The 22,980-nt window shown below is 40.9% G+C and overlaps 1 protein-coding gene across 1 annotated transcript in view; it reads right to left on the bottom strand.

Moving 5' to 3' along the window:
- Positions 1-22,980, bottom strand: part of CSPP1 (centrosome and spindle pole associated protein 1) — a 150,063-nt gene that overhangs the window by 18,725 nt on the left and 108,358 nt on the right. Inside the window, exons 24-25 of the mRNA XM_026659714.1 lie at positions 19,485-19,531; positions 12,012-12,075 (exon numbers count right to left, since the gene is read on the bottom strand). Of these exons, the coding sequence (XP_026515499.1) occupies positions 12,012-12,075; positions 19,485-19,531 (111 nt within the window). The remainder of the gene's footprint in view (positions 1-12,011; positions 12,076-19,484; positions 19,532-22,980) is intronic.

Here is a 22,980-nt window from a genome sequence, read left to right as displayed (position 1 = left end):
CTGTGATAAGTCTGATTACATGTAGTTGTTAAACAAGCAGTGCTAATATAGCACACACAACTTGACACAGATACACTTAACAAAGAAATACCTTTCATCAGGACATCCCATGGGGAACCACTAAGCTTAGTGATACTGCATAACAATTACTTGTATGTAATGGGTATGTGTGATGCTTCTCAGAGTACCCAGCAAGGCGCCTCGCTACCAGCTGCCCTTAGCATGAGGAAGCCTTGTTGTACCTGTCAGAGGTAAGCTCCCCAATTCTGCTGGCCACAGGCAACACAAGCACTCCCTTCCAGGCTTAAGCAGGCCCTCCTCTCTCTCTACAGGTCAGTGATAGGCACACTCCAACCCTCGAGCTCTCCATGTATCCTCCTGGAGCAATGAGTTGCTTCCAAAGGAACAATACACACCTGCTTACCAGTTTCCCTTCAGATCACCGCTCCATTTAACCCACAACACTTACATTTACATTGAAATCAAGCAAATGTTTATTTAACAAAGACTAGACATTAAAATAATAGCAAGTGGAAATACTGGAAACAAATGGTTACACATAAAATAAAATCATAACATGCCTTCTAGGGCCTAGACTTAATTAACAACATGCTGTCTTGCCTAAAGAAGTTTAGCTCACCTAAAGTCTTAGCAGTGTTTTCCAGCCAGGTTGGCTGTGATCCTCCTTTTGCAAGACAGAACACACTGACAGTTCCTCTCCTCAGTGAAGGATTCTGGGTGTACCTCAGTACCCACAAGTTATACCCCAAAAATCCATTATCTTTAATCAAACACGATGCCCCCTGCTGTGTTTGTTTTTTCCTGCAGATCTTCTCTTATGTGAATTCACAATCTCTTCATTAGCATCAGGCTCAGTAATGTAAAAAGTCTTAAATTGTAAGCCACAAAATACACTTTGACTAACCAGAGAGATAAGCATCTACTACCCCCTGCCTAAACAGAACCTGTTTAAATCACCTTCTGGTACCCTGTCTTAACTCACATACCTGAAGAACACAGTTTTCAATAGAGACAGTGTGACAAAGTTCCTCCTCTACCTTGGTGGGTCCTGCGCTTATTGGCAGATTTGCTCGCCTCACAGATTCACCATGTGGGTCGGATAACAGCTCAGAGAACCTTCCCCTCTGGTAGAAGCCACAGTCCAGGTCAATTCCTCCTGTGTCTAATCAGGAGTTGGGAGGTTTGGAGGGAACCTGGGCCCACCCTCTACTCCAGGTTCCAGCCCAGGGCCCTGTGGACTGCAGCTGTCTAGAGTGCCTCCTGGTACAGTTGCATGACAGCTACACTCCCTGGGCTTCCCCAGGGCCTCCTCCCAACACCTTCTTTATCCTCACCACAGGACCTTTCTCCTGGTGTTTGATAACACTTGTACTCCTCAGTCTTCCAGCAATATGTCTTCTCACTCTCAGCTCCTTGTGCCTCTTGCTCCCAGCTCCTCACATGCACACCACAAACTGAAGTGAGGTCCTTTTTAAACTCAGGTGCCCTGATTAGCTAGCCTGTCCTAATTGATTCTAGCAGTTTCTTAATTGGCTCCAGGTGTCTTAATTATCCTGCCTGTCTTAACTGGTTCTAGCAGGTTCCTGATTACACTAGTGCAGCCCCTGCTCTGGTCACTCAGGGAACAGAAAACTACTCATCCAGTGACCAGTATATTTGCCCTCTACCAGACTCCTGTACCCCACTGGTCTGGGTCTGTCACAACAGATAACTATTTAAATATCATCCATACAGACATCTTGCAATGATTAAGATGACCAATGTGTTACTGGCTGTTAGTAGAGACTTCACATAACATCCTCTGGCTCACTATTATGCAGACATCAGACCCAGGGGATCCCTGTAAACCCCTGTACACCTCTTATGCCCTCTGCCAGTTGGCGCTTTTGGTATTTCTCTTTATAAGGGAGATCTATGGGTGATTGTGTTCCTTAACAACATTCTGTAATCAGGCTTCTTGATCATATCTGAATTATTAGCCTGATTACATAATAATATGTTAAGTCCCACTTACGTTAACAAGCCCCCCAAAACTATTCTAACAGGATCAAGTTACAAATGTGTGTCCTCTGACTAGTATAGATATACCCTCAAGTGATGTTTATGTCCTTCATGTCTTTCTCATGATGGTCCTGTCTTCCTTTAACAACAGTTTTCAATCCCTCCTTTGCTGTGAAACACATAAAGTGTATGAAACTTGTCTCCACTGCCTGTTTCAGGCTCCTGGTTTGCGCCTTTTATGCCCAACAACATAAGTTCGGTATCTGGTGTAGGCCTTGCTAGAGCGCTACGCATGGCTAACAGTACGAACCAAAGGCGGTGAACCAAAATAGGCCTTGTCAGAATTGTAACATCTAAGTATCACCTAACCAAGTAAGCACATTCCTGACCAGACAGGATGGTACAAGAACACAGACTCCTCATAAAGATAAGGATGAAAATGTTTTGTTCAAACTATAGGGTACAAGGTGGTAACAACATCTGGAATGTAATATGCAACTGGTGTGTAACGGTCAAGGTGTCCCCCCCCCCCACTCTGAACTTTAGGGTACAGATGTGGGGACCTGCATGAATAACCCCTAAGCTTATTTTTACCAGCTTAGGCAAAACAGTCGCTGCCACCACCAAATGTTTTAAAAAAACGTTTGAGGGAGAGCCATTTGGAAACTCTGCCTTCCCCCAAATATTTCCCCAGTCCTTATCCCCCCTTTCCTGGCAGGATTTGACTAATTTCCCTCCCCCAAGTCTCTATACCCTTTTTCCTGGGTAGACTCAAGAAAATTCCCCCCACCAATTCCTGGTGAGCCCAGATCCAAAATCCTTGGATCTTAAAACAAGGAAAAATCAATTAGGTTATTAAAAGAAGACTTTTAATTAAAGAAAAAGGGTGAAAGGAATACCTCTGAGATTAGAAAGCAAGATGATCTCACAGACAACAGATTCAAAACACAGAGGATTTCCCTCTGGGCAAAACCTTGAAGTTACACAAAAACCTAATTTGATTCTCCCTCTATTTTGCAAAAAGAAATCACAAATAGAAATAAAAGTAATTTAATACATTCCTTCTCTAATTACTCACTACCCTGTTAGGAGTGGGATGGTTCCTTCTCCCCATCCAGCAAAAGCACCCACAGAACAGACAAAAGGACTGTGCTCCCCCCTCCCAGCTTTGAAAGTATCTTGTTCCCTTATTGGTCCTTCTGGTCAGGTGTTAGCTAGGTATTGTGAACTTCTTAACCCTTTACAGGTAAAAGAGGAATTAACCCTTAACTGTCTGTTTATGACAGTAACAATGTATAAAAGGAGAAGTCATAGGAGGGGCATCTTTGTCCTGGCCTAGGAGATGACACTATGTCAAGGGAGACGCTACCTTGTTGCAGGCATAACTGAAGTTCTCACAACCTTTTTTAGCATTTTGTAACATAGTTTTAAACAACATGGAAAGAAGAATTGGAACAAATAAGTTATGAATGTTTTGCATTACTTTTTGATTTCATAATACTTAGCCAGCTAACTTAAGTCTTAAATAAAAGCCACAAGAGCTCTGTGTAAGATTGATGTTTGTCTCTTTCACCAACAAAAGTTAGTCCAATAGAAGATATTACCTCATACACCTTGTCTCTCTACCTAAAAATATCATTTCAAAGTCAACCTTAAAAACACCAGTATTCTTAGTGACTATACATAACAATACCATTGTTCTTAGTTTCTGAACTATTTCCACAGTATATTGATAAAATCACATGCTTAACAGAAGAACCGAGAATAGAAGCATTTATTTCACCTCTGCTACATATCACAACCTGTTACTTTAAACATCTTTGGCTCTGAAAGAGGAGGTTACTAACCTGCATGGTCCTTATCTGTATTCTACAGTGAGATTATGCATGCACACCATACGCCTGGAGCCAGAGAAATGGAAAGTAGTGTTCTTTGGTCTGTGCATGCGCCCTGGCTCACCTTGTGCCTCTGAGCAAGGTGATAAAGGGTGGGGCAGATCGACTGCCTCTCCAGTTCCTTGTCCACCGGGAATCAGAGAAGATCCGAAGCAATGGGGAAGGAGGGCAGTTAGTGTAATACAGATAGGGACCACACATTTCGAAGAACCTTCAGTTACAGGTAAGCAACCTCCTTTTCTTCTTCGAGTGATGGTTCCTATTGTATTGCACTATGGGTGATTGACAAGCAGTACCTAAGTACGAGGAGGGTACAAGGATATGGATGATAGGGTTGAGCAGAGAACCGCTGTCCTGAAGGAGGCATCAGCAGCAGAGTCATGTCTCAGCGCATAATGCCTCGCAAACGTGTGAATAGAACATATCCAGATATATGTTGGGAGAGTAACACAGCGGGGCACAGACTATCCAATAAGTTCTTGGACTGCATTGCAGACAACTTTTTATTTCAGAAGGTTGAAAAAGCTACTGGGGGGAAGCTGTTCTAGATTTGATTTTAACAAATAGGGAGGAACGCGTTGAGAATTTGAAAGTAGAAGGCAGCTTGGGTGAAAGTGATCATGAAATCAGAGTTCACAATTCTAAGGAAGGGTAGAAGGGAGTACAGCAAAATAGAGACAATGGATTTCAGGAAGGCGGATTTTGGTAAGCTCAGAGAGCTGATAGGTAAGGTCCCATGGGACTCAAGACTGAGGGGAAAAACAACTGAGGAGAGTTGGCAGTTTTTCAAAGGGACACTATTAAGGGCCCAAAAGCAAGCTATTCCGCTGGGTAGGAAAGATAGAAAATGTGGCAAAAGACCACCTTGGCTTAACCACGAGATCTTGCATGATCTAAAAAATAAAAAGAGGTCATATAAAAAATGGAAACTAGGACAAAATTACAAAGGATGAATATAGGCAAACAACAACACAGGAATGCAGGGGTAAGATTAGAAAAGCAAAAGGCACAAAATGAGCTCAAACTAGCTACAGGGATAAAGGGAAACAAGAAGACTTTTTATCAATACATTAGAAGCAAGAGGAAGACCAAGGACAGGGTAGGCCCACTGCTCAGTGAGGAGGGAGAACAGTAACAGGAAACTTGGAAATGGCAGAGATGCTTAATGACTTCTTTGTTTCAGTCTTCACTGAGAAGTCTGAAGGAATGCCTAACTTAGTGAATGCTAAATGGAAGGGGGTAGGTTTAGAAGATAAAAATAAAAAAAGAACAAGTTAAAAATCACTTAGAAAAGTTAGATGCCTGCAAGTCACCAGGGCCTGATGAAATGCATCCTAGAATACTCAAGGAGCTAATAGAGGAGGTATCTGAGCCTCCAGCTATTATTTTTGGAAAATCATGGGAGATCGGAGAGATTCCAGAAGACTGGAAAAGGCAAATATAGTGCCCATCTATAAAAAGGGAAATAAAAACAACCCAGGAAACTACAGACCAGTTAATTTAACTTCTGTGCCAGGGAAGATAATGGAGCAAGTAATTAAGGAAATCATCTGCAAACACTTGGAAGGTGGTAAGGTGATAGGGAATAGCCAGCATGGATTTGTAAAGAACAAATCGTGTCAAACCAATCTGATAGCTTTCTTTGATAGGATAATGAGTCTTGTGGATAAGGGAGAAGCTGTGGATGTGGTATACCTAGACTTTAGTAAGGCATTTGATATGGTCTCGCATGATATTCTTATCAATAAACTAGGCAAATATAACTTAGATGGGGCTACTGTAAGGTGGGTGCATAACTGGCTGGATAACCGTACTCAGAGAGTAGTTATTAATGGTTCCCAATCCTGATGGAAAGGTATAACAAGTGGGGTTCCGCAGGGCTCTGTTTTGGGACTGGCTCTGTTCAAAATCTTCATCAACGACTTAGATATTGGCATAGAAAGTACGCTTATTAAGTTTGCAGATTATACCAAACTGGGAGGGATTGAAACTGCTTTAGAGGATAGGGTTATAATTCAAAATGATCTGGGCAAATTGGAGAAATAGTCTGAGGTAAACAGGATGAAGTTTAATAAAGACAAATGCAAAGTGCTCCACTTAGGAAGGAACAATCAGTTTCACACATACAGAATGGGAAGAGACTGTTTAGGAAGGAGTACAGCAGAAAGGGATCTAGGGGCTATAGTGGACCACATGCTAAATATAAGTCAACAGTGTGATGCTGTTGCAAAAAAAGCAAACATGATTCTGGGATGCATTAACAGGTGTGTTGTGAGCAAGACACGAGAAGTCATTCTTCTGCTCTACTCTGCGCTGGTTAGGCCTCAACTGGAGTAGTGTGTCCAGTTCTGGGCACCACATTTCAAGAAAGATGTGGAGAAATTGGAAAGGGTCCAGAGAAGAGCAATAAGAATGATTAAAGGTCTAGAGAACATGACCTATGAAGGAAGGCTGAAAGAATTTGGTTTGTTTAGTTTGGAAAAGAGAAGACAGAGGGGACATGATAGCAGTTTTCAGGTATCTAAAAGGGTGTCAGAAGGAGGAGGGAGACAATTTGTTCATCTTAGCCTCTAAGGATAGAGCAAGAAGCAATGGGCTTAAGCTGCAGCAAGGGAGGTTTAGGTTGGACATTAGGAAAAAGTTCCTAACTGTCAGGGTGGTTAAACACTGGAATAAATTGCCTAGGGAGGTTGTGGAATCTCCATCTCTGGAGATATTTAAGAGTAGGTTAGATAAATGTCTATCAGGAATGGTCTAGACAGTATTTGGTCCTGCCATGAGGGCAGGGGACTGGACTCGATGACCTCTCGAGGTCCCTTCCAGTCCTAGAATCTATGACTCTATGAACTCCACATGGCCACTATGCAGATGTCCAGGAGGGGTACCTCTTGAAGAGAAGCCTTTGGTTGAGGGAGGTTTGAGAGCTGATAGAAGAGTAGAATGCATCCAGTCACCCATGTAGAGATTCTCCTGGTGGAGATGGCATGCCTTCTGATGCTCTCTGCTATGGCGACAATCAGTCTCCAAGATTTCCTGATTGGTATTGTTCTGTACAGGTAAGAGGCCAAGGCTTATTAAACACCAAGGGAATGGAGTCTTTGTTCTTCTGAGAAAGCATGCAGTTTTGGGAAGAACACAAGTGAGTTCATGTATTGGTTAAGATGAAATTCCAAAATTACTTTGGAGATAAATTTGGGGTATGATGCAAAGAAACTTTATCTTTACAGAATACAGTTTATGGAGAGTCTGCCGTCATTGCTCCCAGTTCACCAACCCTTTTTGCTGATGTAATAGCTACGAGAAAGGTGAACTTTATGGACAGGAGGGACACGGAGCAAGTAGCTAAAGGATCAAAGGGGCGGGGGGGTCTTGTTAGCACTGAGAGAACGAGATTCAGGTCCTATTGGGGTGGATTCTTCTGAGTAGGCAGGAAAGTCTTTCCAGAATTCATAGTTTAGTAGGTATGTGAAAATCAAGTAGCCTCGAGCGGGTGAATGGTATGCACTAATCGCTGCTAAGTGGACTGATAAAGAGCTGATGGATAGACCCGAGGTCTTCGAAGATAGGATATAGTCTGAAATGAGAGGAATATCTGTAATCTCTGGTAGGACGCCTCTTTGTTGTGTCCAAGATGAGAAGCATTTCCATTTAGATAGGTAACATTTCCTAGCGGAGTCTTTTCTGCTATTAGAGAGGATGTCTCATGCAGATGAGGAACATGAATGTTCTAGGGATCCTGCCCATCCAAATATCACGCCCTGAGGTGGAGTGGTCATGGATTGGGGTGTTTGATCTTGCCATTGCATTGGGTCAGGAACCCAGGGAATATTGGGAGGATAACAGATGGGCAAAATGATATACACAGGAGGTTGGGGAACCAGAACTGTCTGGGCCAGAAGGGGGCCTTAATATGTTTTGTCAGATCTTGTGTAGAACTTGTGGCAGGATCAGCATCGGAGAAAAGGCATAGTTGAACTGGTCTGACCAGGTAAGAAGCAGCGCATCGCTCTGGCAGTGGTGACCGGGGGCTCCTCTGGAGCAATATGTGGTGCATTTGCTGTTTGTCTGAGAAGCGAATAGATCTCTGGTTGGGGTGTGCAGCGCCATGTTGTGACGTTTCCATTCGTGGGTGAGTGCAAGTGTCTGCTGAAGTCTGTGAGCATATTCTGCTTCCCCAGAAGGCAGGCTGCTGATACGGTGATGTGATTGCTGATACACCGCTTCCTGAGGCTTACCACTTCTGCACACAGGGAGGCAGATCTTCCTCTCTCTTGCTTGTTGACGCAGAAGACAGGCATTTGTTCTCCAATATTATACGGACATGGTAAGTGCAGATGAATGGGAGAAAAGACTTGCATGCCCTCCATACTAGTTCTGACCTTTGCTTGTTGTACGGTGGTTTTGGGATGTGCACAAATGGGGATTATAACAAAACCACAAAATTCACTCTCACTAGTCATCTGCCTAGATATCACATATTGATTAATATTTGAAACTATGTCACCACAACTAAAAATCTAGTGTACTGTTCCTGTTAAACACATTCCCTGCTCTTAGCTGGACTTTTAGATTGATTGCAAGTTCTTCTTGGGAACATACTCTGTTTTTTGTCTCTAGATGGAGTATCTCCATATCAGCATTATTAGATTTTAAAAAGTGTGACCACTTCCTCTGAGTTTCCCAGGGCATCCTCATAGACTTTAAGGTCAGAAGGGACCATCGTGATCATCTAGTCTGACCACCCGTGCATCGCAGGCCACAACACGTCATCCATCCAGTTTTGTAATAGATCCCTAACTGCTGGCTGAGTTACTGAAGTCCTCAAATCATGATTTAAAGATTTCAACTTACAGAGAATTCACCAGTGACGATAGTTTAAACCTGCAATTGATCCGTGCCCCATGGTCTCTGCCAATCTGACGCGGGGGAAAATTCCTTCCTGATCCCAAATACGGTAATCAGTTAGACCATGAGCATGTGGACAAGACCCACCAGCCAGACACTCGGGAAACAATTTTCTGGAGTAACTCAGAGCCCTCCCCATCCAGTGTCCCATCACCAGCCATTGGAGATATTTGCTGCTAGCTGTCGCAGACAGGTTACATGCCATTGTAGGCAATCTCATCATACCATCCCCTCTGTAAACTTACCAAGCTCAGTCTTGAAGCCAGCTAAAGATTTTGCCCCCATTGCTCCTCTTGGATGACTGTTCAGAATTTTCTGGGTTCTCTGTCTTTCTATGTCTGTCTTCTATACAAGTACTCTCAATATTTACATTTGGTACAGCACTGAGCATGCTTTCATCACTTAATAAGTAAATAATAAATAACATCTCCTAGAGTGAGGAGAGATTGGTGCAGGCTACTCATAGAATCAAAGAGATGGGAAAGACTGATTAGATCCTGTGCATCTAATGTCAGATTATATCATGCTCTCCAATATTTATATATTAACACAATGAGTTTGACTGTTTCCTAATGTGAAATTCACATTTGACAAAAAACTTGACACCCTTCTTCCCCCTTACCTGGAGCCAAAGACAGTGATTACCCATAGGTTGGGTGTGGGGGGAAATACAGAATAAATAGGGTTTCTTAGCTTCATAAAACAATCTACAGGCATAAAACTTCTATATTTCCTCTATGTCATAAAGAATAAATGTTGCAGGCTTTTTGACCTTTTGGTGATAGGAAAGGGTAATTTGTGGCACCCTTATGCCCAAGAAAGTATTCCTGCTGATAGCTATACTGGCCAGCACCCAAAGGCCCAAACAGGTCACGGGCTATGTTATACTGAGTTCTGTATACAAATTCCAGGAAGACATGGCCTTTGTCCTGAGCACTTACAGTCTAATTTGAAACAAGATGTGATAAATGAACATGACAAAGAGAGGAAAAATATAATTTCACGTTTACACATAGATATCAAGAGTTTAAAGAAGCACATACTAGACTGTAACCCTAATGTGCCTCACAAATATTCCTCTATATAGAATCCTCTAAGATATCAAGTGGAGGCATGTCATTTTAAAGAACAACGCTGAAAGTCATCTACCGTAATAAGTGATGCATGAAGAGTAGAAAAAGCTTGTATCTAATCTAGGCAGCTTAAAATTGTGATTGTATGTGCATCATTATTTAACCCTTTTGAGCCAGAAATCAAGAATCCCCAAGTTTCGCATTTATGCAAAATACATTAACACTGATGGAAGGAGCTGATTTCAAGATTGTGACTTTTTAAGTACTACCAGGGCCGCCCGGGGGGAGGGGGAGGGCAAGTGGGGCAATTTGCCCCAGGCTCCGGGCCCCGCGAGCCCTGGCTGAGAATCCCTTTCCTGGCTAGAGGCGCCTCACCCGGCGGCGGTCCGGGTCTTCGGCGGCACTTCAGCGGCGGGGGGCCCTTCAGTCGCTCCGGGTCATCAGCGGCATTTCGTCGGCGGGGGGCCCTTCAGTGCTACCGAAGATGCGGAGCGACTGAAGGACCCGCCGCCGACTCGGAGCGCTGCCCGGTAAGTACAAGCGCTGCAGCGGGTGGCGCCTTTTTTTTGGCCTGCTCCCCCGCTTTGCCCCAGGTCCCCTGAATCCTCTGGGCGGCCCAGAGTACTACATCAGTTCAGAATGGAAGACCTGTAGTTCTAAACAGAATCTGCTGAATGAATTGTTCTGTATCTTGCATAATGGTGGAGACCTCTATCTATCTAGGATTATAAAGCATTTGCTGAAGAATTGTCATCTTGCCCTACCCTTGCCAAAGAACTGTGCTATAGAATCGAAGCTCATTTACAATATACATATAAACATACATATGTATACACATTTTAATCATCCTAGTTTTGAAGATCAATCTTCCAAATATAAATCAAGCACAAGCCAATGGAGCTTCATGAAACAATAGCTCAGAACAGCCTCATTCACCTCAAGAGGTTACTATGGTCTAGTCTACCTAAAAAATTAGGTCACTATAACTACGTTGCTCAGGAGTGTGAAAAATTCACCCCAGTGAGCGACGCAGTTAAACCAGCCTAACCCCCGGTAGATAGCACTAGCTTGATGGGGAAGCAGATTTCCTTCAAGAGCCCCTCCTAACAGTGTAGGTAGGTTCTTCACATAAGCACTATAGTGGTGCACAGCTGCAGGGCCTGATTTTTTTTTAAGTGCAGACCAAGCCCTATGAAATCTAACAAAAGAATATTTATCTATCAATATTGTTATGTAGTTCACTGCTGATCATTTTAGCAGAAACATCCAGATAACTTGCTTATCACACAATCTCAAATTGCCTGCCATCGCTCCCCAGGTGCCAAAAGTCCCATTGTCCACTATCAACTTGCCAAAACATCCAGGTTCACCTGGACAATTTCAATACAAATATCTGATGTACTGAAAGTTTAAAATGTGGGGAGAGCATAAAATAAATGGAATTTGATAACAAAATAAGCTGTAATATTTAACTCATTTTAAAACTTCAATTCTTTATAAAAATGAAGCTTATGGAGAATTCTCATTCAGTGGCATCACAATGCTGCAGAATCTGAAGACAATGTAATGGAATTTAGGTCCAGCTAGAGATGTGGCTCTTATAAAAGACAATGCTAACTTTCAGTCGGGGGAATCAATTTAGTCTGAATGCCTTGTTAATCTTAATTAGTAGTACATATAACAGAGAATGGATTTAGGCTATTTGTTCTGTTTCCATTTCCAACTTCAACTACCAAAGTCTTGTTTGATTGAAGGACAAGTAAGAATTCTTATACGATGTCTAAAATAAAACTGCAAGCTATTATGGCACAGTAAGGTCTGAAAATCATTACAGTAAAAATAGAGCTATATAGTACAGCACTGATGAAAAGCAAAGCACAGAAAGGAGGACAAAAAGGAGTAGGTGATTACATTAACATCCGCTTTAAGTTAGAGAGGACTTTCCCAACACATATAATTAGTGCTGACAATTACCAACTCCACTGGAAAAGTCTACTGGTTTGAGACTTTTAAAATAGCAGCATAATCACTTTGTTTGAGAACAACAATACCACCATATCAAATGTCATGTTGAACATAAACATAAATACTGCTAAATATAGAGGAGTAAACTCACCAATGAACGCACTCTCAGATTCCAATAGTGAATTTTTCAAGAATTCACTGGATTCATTTCTGAACTAAAAAAGTAAAACAGAAGACACTCAGTTCAGCTGTACTAGGTTTTTTTATTTGTTTTGTTTGGTTGGGTTTTTTTTTTTTTTGCTTTTTGCTTGCTTGTTTGTTTATTAGTATTCTAGTGGTTCTGAAAAGTGCCAGACTGACGGTACTGGAAATTAGAGAAACAAAATGGGTGAGGTAATATCTTTTATTGGACCAACTTTTGTTGGTAAGAGATACAAGCTTTTGAGCGACACAGAGCGGCTAACGGGAGTTTTGCAACGGACTTCTCCTGGTGAGGGAGGAGCAATTACGTGACCCTTGGGGTAAGTTTGATGTCTGTTGTGTGTGTGTTTGTTGTGGTGTGCTTGCTGCTGGACTGAAATATACCATGTGGTCTGTTTGTTTGAGGACGGTGTGCTGAACATGTGGGTGCTGAGCCAAGCAGCCTGATAGGCAAGGCTGAGAGCTTATTAACAGGGCTTTGATCCCTATGCCATTCAGCATCCATCAGCCCTTAACCAGGGGGCAGGGCTACTCAGGAAGACCAGGGCTTTAAAAAGCCCGCTCCTAAGCAACCAGAGGAGCTAGAGAACAGGAGCGGCTAACGGAAGTTTTGTGAGGGAGTTGAGAAGGGGAGTGGGAGAGTGGGGGGCTAGATACACGTAACATTCCTTAAACTTCTTTAAATGTAAGCCACACACACAAAAACCCTGATAAAAACAAAACCTCAACAAAGGAAGCAACTTCAGGAGTAAAAAGATAATGTAGGCAGAAGTCCAGCAACAGAGTGGGGGCTACCCAGTTTATTGCACCCAATGCAGCATGTCTGATTACCTGCCCAATAGGCAGGTGGCGTATGTGTGCATTGAGTGCAAGGAGCTCCTGGCCCTCAAAGACCGTGTAAAGGCTTTGAAGGCCAGGGTGTCTGAGCTGGAGGAGCTAAGGGAGACAGAGAGGTACATAGATGAGACTTTCCGGGACACAGTAGAATGGTCCCACCCCCTGTCTGACAGCCTCTGTGCTGTTGAGGAGGATGAAAACCTCAGGGAAGGAGAGCATCCAACTGGAGCAAAGGGAAACGATCCCATAATTGGGACCCTCCTTCCAGACGATGTTGTGGTATCCTCTCGCACGGAGGATACCTCTCCGGGGGAGGGAACTCCAGTTATTAGGAAAAGACAAGTATTAGTAATGGGCGATTCGATCATTAGAAATATAGATAGCTGGGTTTGCAATGTTCAGGATAACCGCATGGTGACTTGCCTGCCTGATAAGAAGGTTGTGGATCTCTCGAGACATCTAGACAGACTTATGTGTGCTGGAGAGGAGCTGGTGGCCATGGTACATGTAGGTACCAATGACATAGGGAGGGATAGGAGAGAAGTCCTGGAGGCCAAATTTAGGCTGCTAGGTAAGAGATTGAAGTCCAGGACCTACATGGTAGCATTCTCTGAAATGCTCCCAGTTCCATGCGCAGGGACAGTTAAACAGGCAGAACTGCAGGGTCTCAATGTGTGGATGAGACGATGGCGTAGGGAAGAGGGGTTTCGATTTATTAGGAACTGGGGAAACTTTTGGGAAAGGGGGAGCCTATACAGGAAGGATGGGCTCCACCCAAACCAAAATGGAACCAGATTTCTAGCACTTAAAATTTAAAAGACTGTAGAGCAGTTTTTAAACTAAGGGCTGGGGGAAAGCCGATAGGTGCAGAGGAGGACATGGTTCGGACAGAGACATTCCTTACAGGAGGATCTATTAATGGAGATTCCCTATGTCCTAATAAGGAGAAGAGGATGGAAGATGATAAAATACTGGTAGGATCTGATGAGAAACAGTCTAATGAAAAAAAGTCTCATTCAATGACATCATGTAATGGGAGACAGCTAAAAAGTGACAAGCTTTTCAAGTGCTTCTATTCCAATGCTAGAAGTCTAAATAATAAGATGGGTGAACTAGAGTGCCTCATATTATGTGAGGATATAGATATAATAGGCAACACAGAAACTTGATGGAATGAGGATAATCAATGGGACACAGTAATACCAGTGTACAAAATATATCGGAAGGGTAGAACAGGTCGTGCTGGTTGGGGAGTGGCACTATATGTGAAAGAAACCATAGAATCAAATGAAGTAAAAATCTTAAATGAACCAAACTATACCACAGGATCTCTATGGATAGTAATTCCATGCTCGAATAATAATATAGCAGTAGGACATATTACCGATCACCTGACCAGGATGGTGATAGTGACTGTGAAATGCTCAGGGAGATTAGACAGGCTATTAAAATAAAAAAATCAATAATAGTGGGGGATTTGAACTATCCCCATATTGCCTGGGTACATATCACCTCAAGACGGAATGGAGAGATAAAGTTTCTTGACACCTTAAATGACTGCTTCTTGAAGCAGCTAGTCCTTGAACCCACAAGAGGAGAGGCGATTCTTGATTTAGTCCTAAGTGGAGCACAGGATCAAGTCCAAGAGTTGAATATAGCTGGACCACTTGGTAATAGTGACCACAATATAATTAAATTTAACATCCCTGTGGCAGGGAAAACACCACAGCGGCCCAACATTGTAGCATTTAATTTCAGAAAGGGGAACTACACAGAAATGAGTAGGTAAGTTAAACAGAAATTAAAAAGGTACAGCACCAAAAGTAAAATCCTGCAAGCTGCATGGTAACTTTAAAAAGACACCATAATAGAGGCTCAACTTAAATGTATACCCCAAATTAAAAAACATAGTGAGAACCAAAAAAGAGCCACCGTGGCTAAACAACAAAGTAAAAGAAGCAGTGAGAGGCAAAAAGGCATCTTTTAAAAAGTGGAAGTTAAATCCTAGTGAGGAAAATAGAAAGAAGCATAAACTCTGGCAAATGAAGTGTAAAAATACAATTAGGAAGGCCAAAAACGAATTTGAAGAACAGCTAGCCAAAGACTCAAAAAGTAATAGCAACATTTTTTTAAGTAAATCTGAAGCAGAAAGCCTGCTAAACAACCAGTGGAGCCAGTGGATGATCAAGATGCTAAAGGAGCACTCAAGGACGATAAGGCCATTGAGGAGAAACTGAATGAATTCTTGAGGATGTGAGGGAGATTCCCAAACTCAAGCCATTCCTTTTAGGTGACAAATCTGAGGAACTGTCCCAGATTGAGGTGGCATTAGAGGAGGTTTTGAAACAAACTGATAAACAAAACAGTAATAAGTCACCAGGACCTGATGGTATTCATCCAAGAATTCTGAAGGAACTCAAATCTGAAATTGCAGGACTACTAACTGTCGTCTGTAATCTATCATTTAAATCAGCTTCTGTACCAAATGACTGGAAGATAGCTAATGCGACACCAATTTTTAAAAAGCGCTCCAGAGATGATCCTGGCAATTACAGGTCAGTAAGCCTGACTTCAGTACCGGGCAAACTGATTGAAACTATAGTAAAGAACAAAATGGTCAGAGACATAGACTAACATAATTTGTTGGGGAATAGTCAACATGTTTTTCGTAAAGGGAAATCATCGCTCATCAATCTACTAGAATTCTTTCAGGGGGTCAACAAGCATGTGGATAAGAGTGATCCAGTGGATATAGTGTACTTAGATTTTCAGAAAGCCTTTGACAATGTCCCTCTCACCAAAGGCTATTAAACAAAGGAAGCAGTCCTGGGATAAGAGGGAAGGTCATCGCATGGATCAGTAACTGGTTAAAAGAATAGGAATAAATGGTCAGTTATCAGAATGAAGAGAGGAAAATAGTATTGTCCCCCAGGGGTCTGTACTGGGCCCAGTCCTATTCAACATATTCATAAATGATCTGGAAAAAGGGGTAAATAGTGAGGTGGCAAAATTTGCAGATGATACAAAATTAATCAAGGTAGTTAAGTCCCAGGCAGACTGCGAAGAGCTACAAAAGGATCTCTCAAAACTGGGTGACTGGGCAACAAAATGGCAGATGAAATTAAATGTTGACAAATGCAAAGTAATGCACATTGGAAAATATAATGATGGGGTCTAAACTAGCTGTTACCACTCAAGAAAAAGATCTTCGAGTCATTGTGGATAGTTCTCTGAAAACATTCACTCAATGTGCAGGGGCAGTCAAAAAAGTGAACAGAATGTTGGGAATCATCAAGAAAGGGATAGATAAGACAGAAAATATTATATTGCCTCTATATAAATCCATAGAACGCCCACATTTGAATACTGCATGCAGATATGGTCGCCCTATTTCAAAAAAGATATTTTGGAATTGGAAAAAGTTCAGAAAAGGGTAACAAAAATTACTAGAGGTATGGAATGGCTGCCATATCAGGAGAGATTAAGAAGACTGGGACTTTTCATCTTGGAAAAAAGATGACTAAGGGGGGATATGATAGAGATCTATAAATCATGACTGGTGTGGAGAAAGTAAATAAGGAAGAACTAGGGGTCACCAAATGAAATTAATAGGCTGCAGGTTTAAAAACAAACAAAAGGAAGTATTTTTTCACACAACGCACAGTCGACCTGTTGAACTCCTTGACACAGGATGTTATGAAGGCCAAGACTATAAGAGGGTTCAAAAAAAAAAACTAGATAAATTCATGGAGGATAGGTCCATCAATGGCTATTAGCCTGGATGGGCAGGGATGGCATCCCTAGCCTCAGTTTTCCAGAAGCTGGGAAAGGGCAACAGAGGATGATCACTTGATGATTACCTGTTCTGTTCATTCCCTCTGGGGCACCTGGCACTAGCCACTGTCAGAAGACAGGATACTGGGCTGACCCAGTATGGCCGTTCTTATGCTCTTATATCTCTTCTTCTGGTCTGGGAAAGGTACTCAGAGTGTCACAGCCAAATACAAGATGGAACAAATAGCTTAGTTCTCAAACTTTTGTACTGGTGACCCCTTTCACAGCAAGCCTTTCAGTACAACTTCACCTTATAAATTAAAAACACATTTTTTATATTAAACACTATTATAAATGCTGGAGGCGAAGCGGGGCTTGAGGGTGGAGGTTGACAGCTCACGGCCCCCAAGTAATAGCCTCAAGATCCCCTGAGGGGTCACGACCCCGTTAGAGAAACCTTAAGTAGTTATTAACACACATATTCTAAGGGACCACTCACGGTGAAGTGGCCCCTTAACATAGCTGTAGTCATAGGACAAAAAGGGGGGTTCGTGAGTTACAAATTGTTGTAATAAGCAATAAATCCAGTGTCTTTATTAAGGGCAGGTCTACACTTAAAACACTGTATCGGTGCAGCTGTGCCATTATAGCACTTAAATGAAGACGTTCCTACACCAATGGGAGAGATTCTCCTGTTGGAATAGTTAATGCACCTCCCTGAGAGGCAGTAGCTATGTTGACTGCAGAAGCTCTATCTACAACAGGGTTTAGGTCGGTATAATGTCGCCACTCCGGGGTGTGGATTTATCACCCCCCTGAGCGACGTAATTATACCGATATAAACCTGTAGAATAGACCTGGCCTAAGACCAAGATTTGTAGCATCTAGCAAAGTTATGAATTTAAGCTCCCAGGCTCGACTTGAAAGCGTTGTCCAGGTTTCTTTTGAGGATGAGGACTGACTAGTCAGATATAAAGGGATCGCTTTGTGAAAAGTGTTCACCCACAGATGTTTTCGTCTTTTGTCATTTTCCTGTTCATTTGAGAGCATAGTGATTTCCTGGTTTCACCCTCATAGTTGTTAGTGCATTGGAAACCTGCACAACACTTTCAAAAGATGAGCCTGGGAGCTTAAATTCTTAACTTTGTTAGACACTACAAATCATTGTCTTAATAAAGACATTGGATTTACAGCTTATTACAACAATCTGTACCCTACTAACACCCCTTTTTGTCCTATGAGTACAGGATTGTTAACGGGCCACTTCATCTTGAATGGTCCCTTAGAATAAATGCTAACTACTTATGCTAAACTATCTGTTTGATCTTGTATTTAGCTGTGACACTCTCAGTACCTTTCCCAGATGTGAAGAAGAGCTCTGTGTAGCTTGAAAGCTTGTCTCTCTCACCAACAAAAGTTGGTCCAATAAAAGATATTACCTCACTCACCTTGTCTCTCTAATATCCTGGGACTGACACGGCTAGAACAAAACTGCACAGTACTGGAAATTTACAGTCTTCTTTATACCTACAAAACAGTGCAGTGCTCTCAAATGTGCTTCAGTCCTGTTCTACTGGCAAAAATAATAGGATTAAAGATATCTGAGACTTTCCCTAACAATTCATACTTTGGACACTTTCCACAACAATCCTCTCTACTAAAACTATCTACATGGGTGTCAGTTGTGACTGTTCTTTGTGTAACATGAACCCATGTTCATTAGGAATTAAACCCAGACTGGCAATTTACTTCACGTAAGATACTGAATATCCTTCGTGACTTTTGGATTGTATTCAAAGTAGTGATCTAAACAAGAAAGATTCAAAATCCTTTACTAATCCCCTGTGACATCAAGTCCTTGATAGTACTGAGTTCAAAAAATGTACTTCTATGCAACTGTAACATAGCTTAGTATTTGTTATTATGCTATCCTTATTACATACTTTAAAAGGTTTAACTTGTAATAAACAACATGGCGGCAACTGCAACAATTTATTACAGAATTGGTTTTGTAAAGGGATTTCTCTGTGTTGAGAATCACTATAATGTCTATCAATTTTGAGTTCAAAGAGGAAAGAGACAATGGAAACTGAAAATGTACTGCAAATCAACCCTCCAAAGAAGAATTTCAGGTAGCTATTTACAACCAAAGTTCACTAACATTATGCTGAACACATAACTGCTCTATTAGCTATGCATCATGAGGCAATTCAAGAATAATAGTTTAAGTGACATTCTAAGTGCCTGATTCTTCATTGCACTTGTTGTGGCCAGTGTGAATTAGTGGAGAATTGGAATTTGATAGCACTTTATTCAGTTCTTTTCACTGAACCAGGAAATAAGCTCTATGGCTCTTGTATATCTTGTTGGAAACAGTGCCTGATTTTTACTGCTTTGCACCTTGTTTAGTCATATATAACTGTGTAAAGTTCTACCAAATTAGCATTCTCCACTAACTCACACGAGGTACAGTATTCTATTCCTAACTTTACACAGATGTACGTGACTATACCGAGTAAAAGGCAGTGAAGAATCCAGCCATATGTATATATTAAGATATACAGCCATGGAGCTTATTTCCTGCCTCAGCAAAGAGACCTGAATAAAGTATCCTATTTGTTATTCCTCTAGCTTGCCAGTTATCCAGACAGATTGCAAGCTTAGTTAAATTTAGTTTTCTATTTCAATAGTTCTCTAATGTACACTCCGTCCAAAATTAACATAACTACAAGCCACAACACTCTGCACATTTGAACAAAATGAAAACAGCATATTGGGGAGAGGAGGGAAGGGGAGCTCAGTTTCTTCTTACCAGTCCCATGTTTCGTGGGTTAAAGTCAGGAACAGAATCATCATGGTCTATAGTAGCCATCACAGCCCAGGGAGGAAAAAAAAGTAATGAACATAAACACTGATTATACAAGAACATATTTTAACATTTTAGCAAAATATTGTTACACAACTATGGACACCACAATGAATCACTCCTTATTAAAGTCTTATCTTTACAGTCATATTCACTGTATTAATAAATAAACTGGGAATATTTTGATGCAAAATTTGCTTAAGCTGTCTTAATATTAATTTAAGTGTCACTAGATGGACCTAATGTAAATATTCAAACTGCTATTGAAGGAAATCTGATATTGTTACAAATACACAACATTCCCCCCAAATGTGTATTCACAAGTCTCTCCCAATGAAGAAAAAAATGTAATATATTTGCATATCAAAACTATATTTCTAAGTGGCAAAACAAATTAATACCAACTTGTTTATTTCTTGGCTTTGTGCAAGACATCTGTTGAATTTAAATACACTTATGGATTATTATAGGAATGTCCAGACTAACCAGCTTTTGTACTTACTAACAAGTTTTTTAAATGTATTCAAGGTTAATCTGATGATATTAGCATTAGAAGTTATATTGTATCAACTTCTGGAAACACACCTACTTTCTGCTGCAGAAATCTTTATTTGGTAACTAAAGAGCAAATTTACACTAGGTTCCTCAGAGCAGATTCTGACAACCCTGGTAGTAACAATCAATGTGACCTTCCTATTATAGAGCATCAAAATGGACAATATGGAAAGTAACTAACCTTTGGGGAGGCAGCTTGGTTTAGAGGATAGGGCAACTGAACCAGGACCAAGAAACCTGCTCTCTGGTCTTAGGCAAGACACTTCACCTCTCTATGTCTCTGTTATCCCTCCCAACCTTTGCCTGACTTGTCTATTTAAACAGTAAATTCTTTAGAGTAGGGAATGGCTTTCACTATGTTTGTCCATCGCCTGACAGAGGGGCAGTGAACTTGGTTGGGACTTCTTGGTATTACTGTAATACATATAATAAACAACAACTAATCACGTAGCTGGTAAGAAGTACTGTTTCTTACCACAAGAACTGCATACTGTCTTCATTTAATGCAATTACAGTAGTGTTATTGAGAGAATACACCATTTAATATAATTTTCATAAAATAATAAATTAACTTTTTACTTAGCCAGCTTGTTTTAGATAATATGGTATATTTTTGGTTTTAAGCTCAAAAATTTGGAATTTTGTACAGGCCCATAAGTACAGAATCTGCTGCAGAACATTATTTAAAACTGTATTATTTGCTGCATGGGTGCCATGGAGTAACTCATCTCCCTGCCAAGTTCTTCTCTATAAAGTCATGTTTGGTGGCTTTAAATTTCATATGGAAACTTGTGACAATATCAGGTGTTCAAAAACAATTCAATTAAGCTATTAACTATTTTCAAATTACAATACATGGCACACCATCCCTGAACTTATCTGTAAGGCTACTCACCCCTCCCTCCTACAAATCTCTTCTCAAACATCACTTGTAACCATGATGCCTACAATTATTCAGGAAACATGATGGCTAAGCTGAGGACAGTTTGAAAAGTTGATATTTATAAAATTAAAAAAAAATAAAAGAAAACCCAAACATTCATATAACAGGCGGTTACTTAACTGTAACTGAAGGCTCTTTCAGATGTGTGGTCCCTATCTGCATTCCACACATGGGTAAGCATGCACACCAAGGCTGGAAATTCTTCAGTGTCTGTTGGTCCACATATGTGCAGTAGCTCTTCTCTTGGTCCCAACTGAGGGTATAAGAGGCAGTGTGGGTGGATGCCTCTCCAGTTCCCCTTCTTACCGCAAATCCAATAGAAGAAGAGGTGACAGAGGGCAGGTAGTGGAATACAGCTAAGGACCACACATCTTGAAGAATCTCCAGTTACAGTAAGTAACCTCCACTTCTTCGAGTGCTGATCGCTATGTGTATTCCACATGTGGGTGATTGGCAAGCAGTGGGAGGAATGGCTTGCCCAGGATATCTCTCTGCTGTAGCAATAAAAAGTCTTGGTGATTTCCTAATGGGTTTGGTTCTTTGCAGGTAGAATGCCAGGGCATGCTGAATATTGATGGAGGGAAGTCTCTTATCTTCAGAGGAAGAGCAAGGTTTTGGAAAAAAATACAGGTATTTTGTTTGATTGATATGGAACTCAGAGACAATCTCACTGTCTCTTACACTCTTAATCGGGAGCATGAGAAGAGCTACAGAACATGTGCAGGCCAAAAGACATTGAGCATCAGTACCCATGTGTGGAATGCACATAGGAAATGGTACTCAAAGAAGAATAGTGTATTTAGGTATACAGAAATTGTAAATATTTAATAGTCTTCCTCTACCCTGCTCTTGCTGTATTGTTTGTCTTCTCACAGACAAGTTTCCGGGGCAGGAACCTTGTCTAACTCTGGGTCTGTATACCACCTACCACAACAAGGCTCTGATCTTGACCCGGGCTCCTCTGGGCACTACTATAATATACATAATAAGAAGAATGATGTTTAAAGCCTTAAAACTACATCTTACACAAATCTTTTCATTAAAATCAGTGTCTGCAGCATTCCCATTAACAAGTGCAAATAAAATATAAAAATTAAATTAAAATATGCTAATCATATAGCTCAAGCAAAGGAATCCATCTCTAAGTTAATTCTGCACCCTGAATTAGCATACAAAAAGAAAGTTCACCTTCCAAGATGTGCCAAAGGACTCAAATTAGTGTATTATTCTGTTATAATAAAGATGATTTCCACTTCTATAATATTAATATTTTTGTTTTCTTGCCCCACTCTTCATAAATGAAATAAATATGTTTTACTTATCTAAAATAAATTGGTGAATTAAAGAAAGATGTAGGATCTTAAGGGATAGCCATACTCAATATTCTATTAGTCATCAGGATTAAAACTTAGATTTTAAAGCCCTGAAGTTTATCTAATCTGAATAGCTACTATATAAAAATAGCCAAATGGAACTAAGGAGTAATAAAGGAATTCTTAGACCAAAAACTTGGGTAAGTTAGAGTTAATGTTCACAAAGCACTGTTAAATGAATGGGAAAAAAAAGTTGGACTATTATCTCAAATATTAGAAAGCCAGGACATTGTAACTTAAGGTTAAACTTTAAAAAGAATGAGACTAAGTATAAAAAGTCACAAACAGCCTTAAACTTGTCCATTATTCACTCAGCTCTCCTGTTTGTATGACACTCTCACACAGTAAGAAGGGAAAGGAAAACAATTAAAAGCAGCAAAGAGATTGCAAAATGACAAAAATTGCCAGGAGTCAGGGGCAAGTGTAGTATTTGAAACTACTTTTGTCATATGTTTAGAAATGTGTTAGTTTCTAAAGTTACGATGCAGCTAACATTTAAAATGTTTCTCTTATTTAAAAACCTAGGGAAAAAACAGTAATAAATGTTTATATAAAGAAGAAGGGAGGGATA

Source organism: Terrapene carolina, unplaced genomic scaffold, assembly GCF_002925995.2.
Source record: "Terrapene carolina triunguis isolate 2854851 unplaced genomic scaffold, T_m_triunguis-2.0 Scaffold58, whole genome shotgun sequence".
In the NCBI taxonomy this organism is placed as follows: Eukaryota; Metazoa; Chordata; order Testudines; family Emydidae; genus Terrapene; species Terrapene triunguis.
Note: the sequence above shows the minus strand (reverse complement) of the source record. Positions and strands in the feature narration are given on the sequence as shown.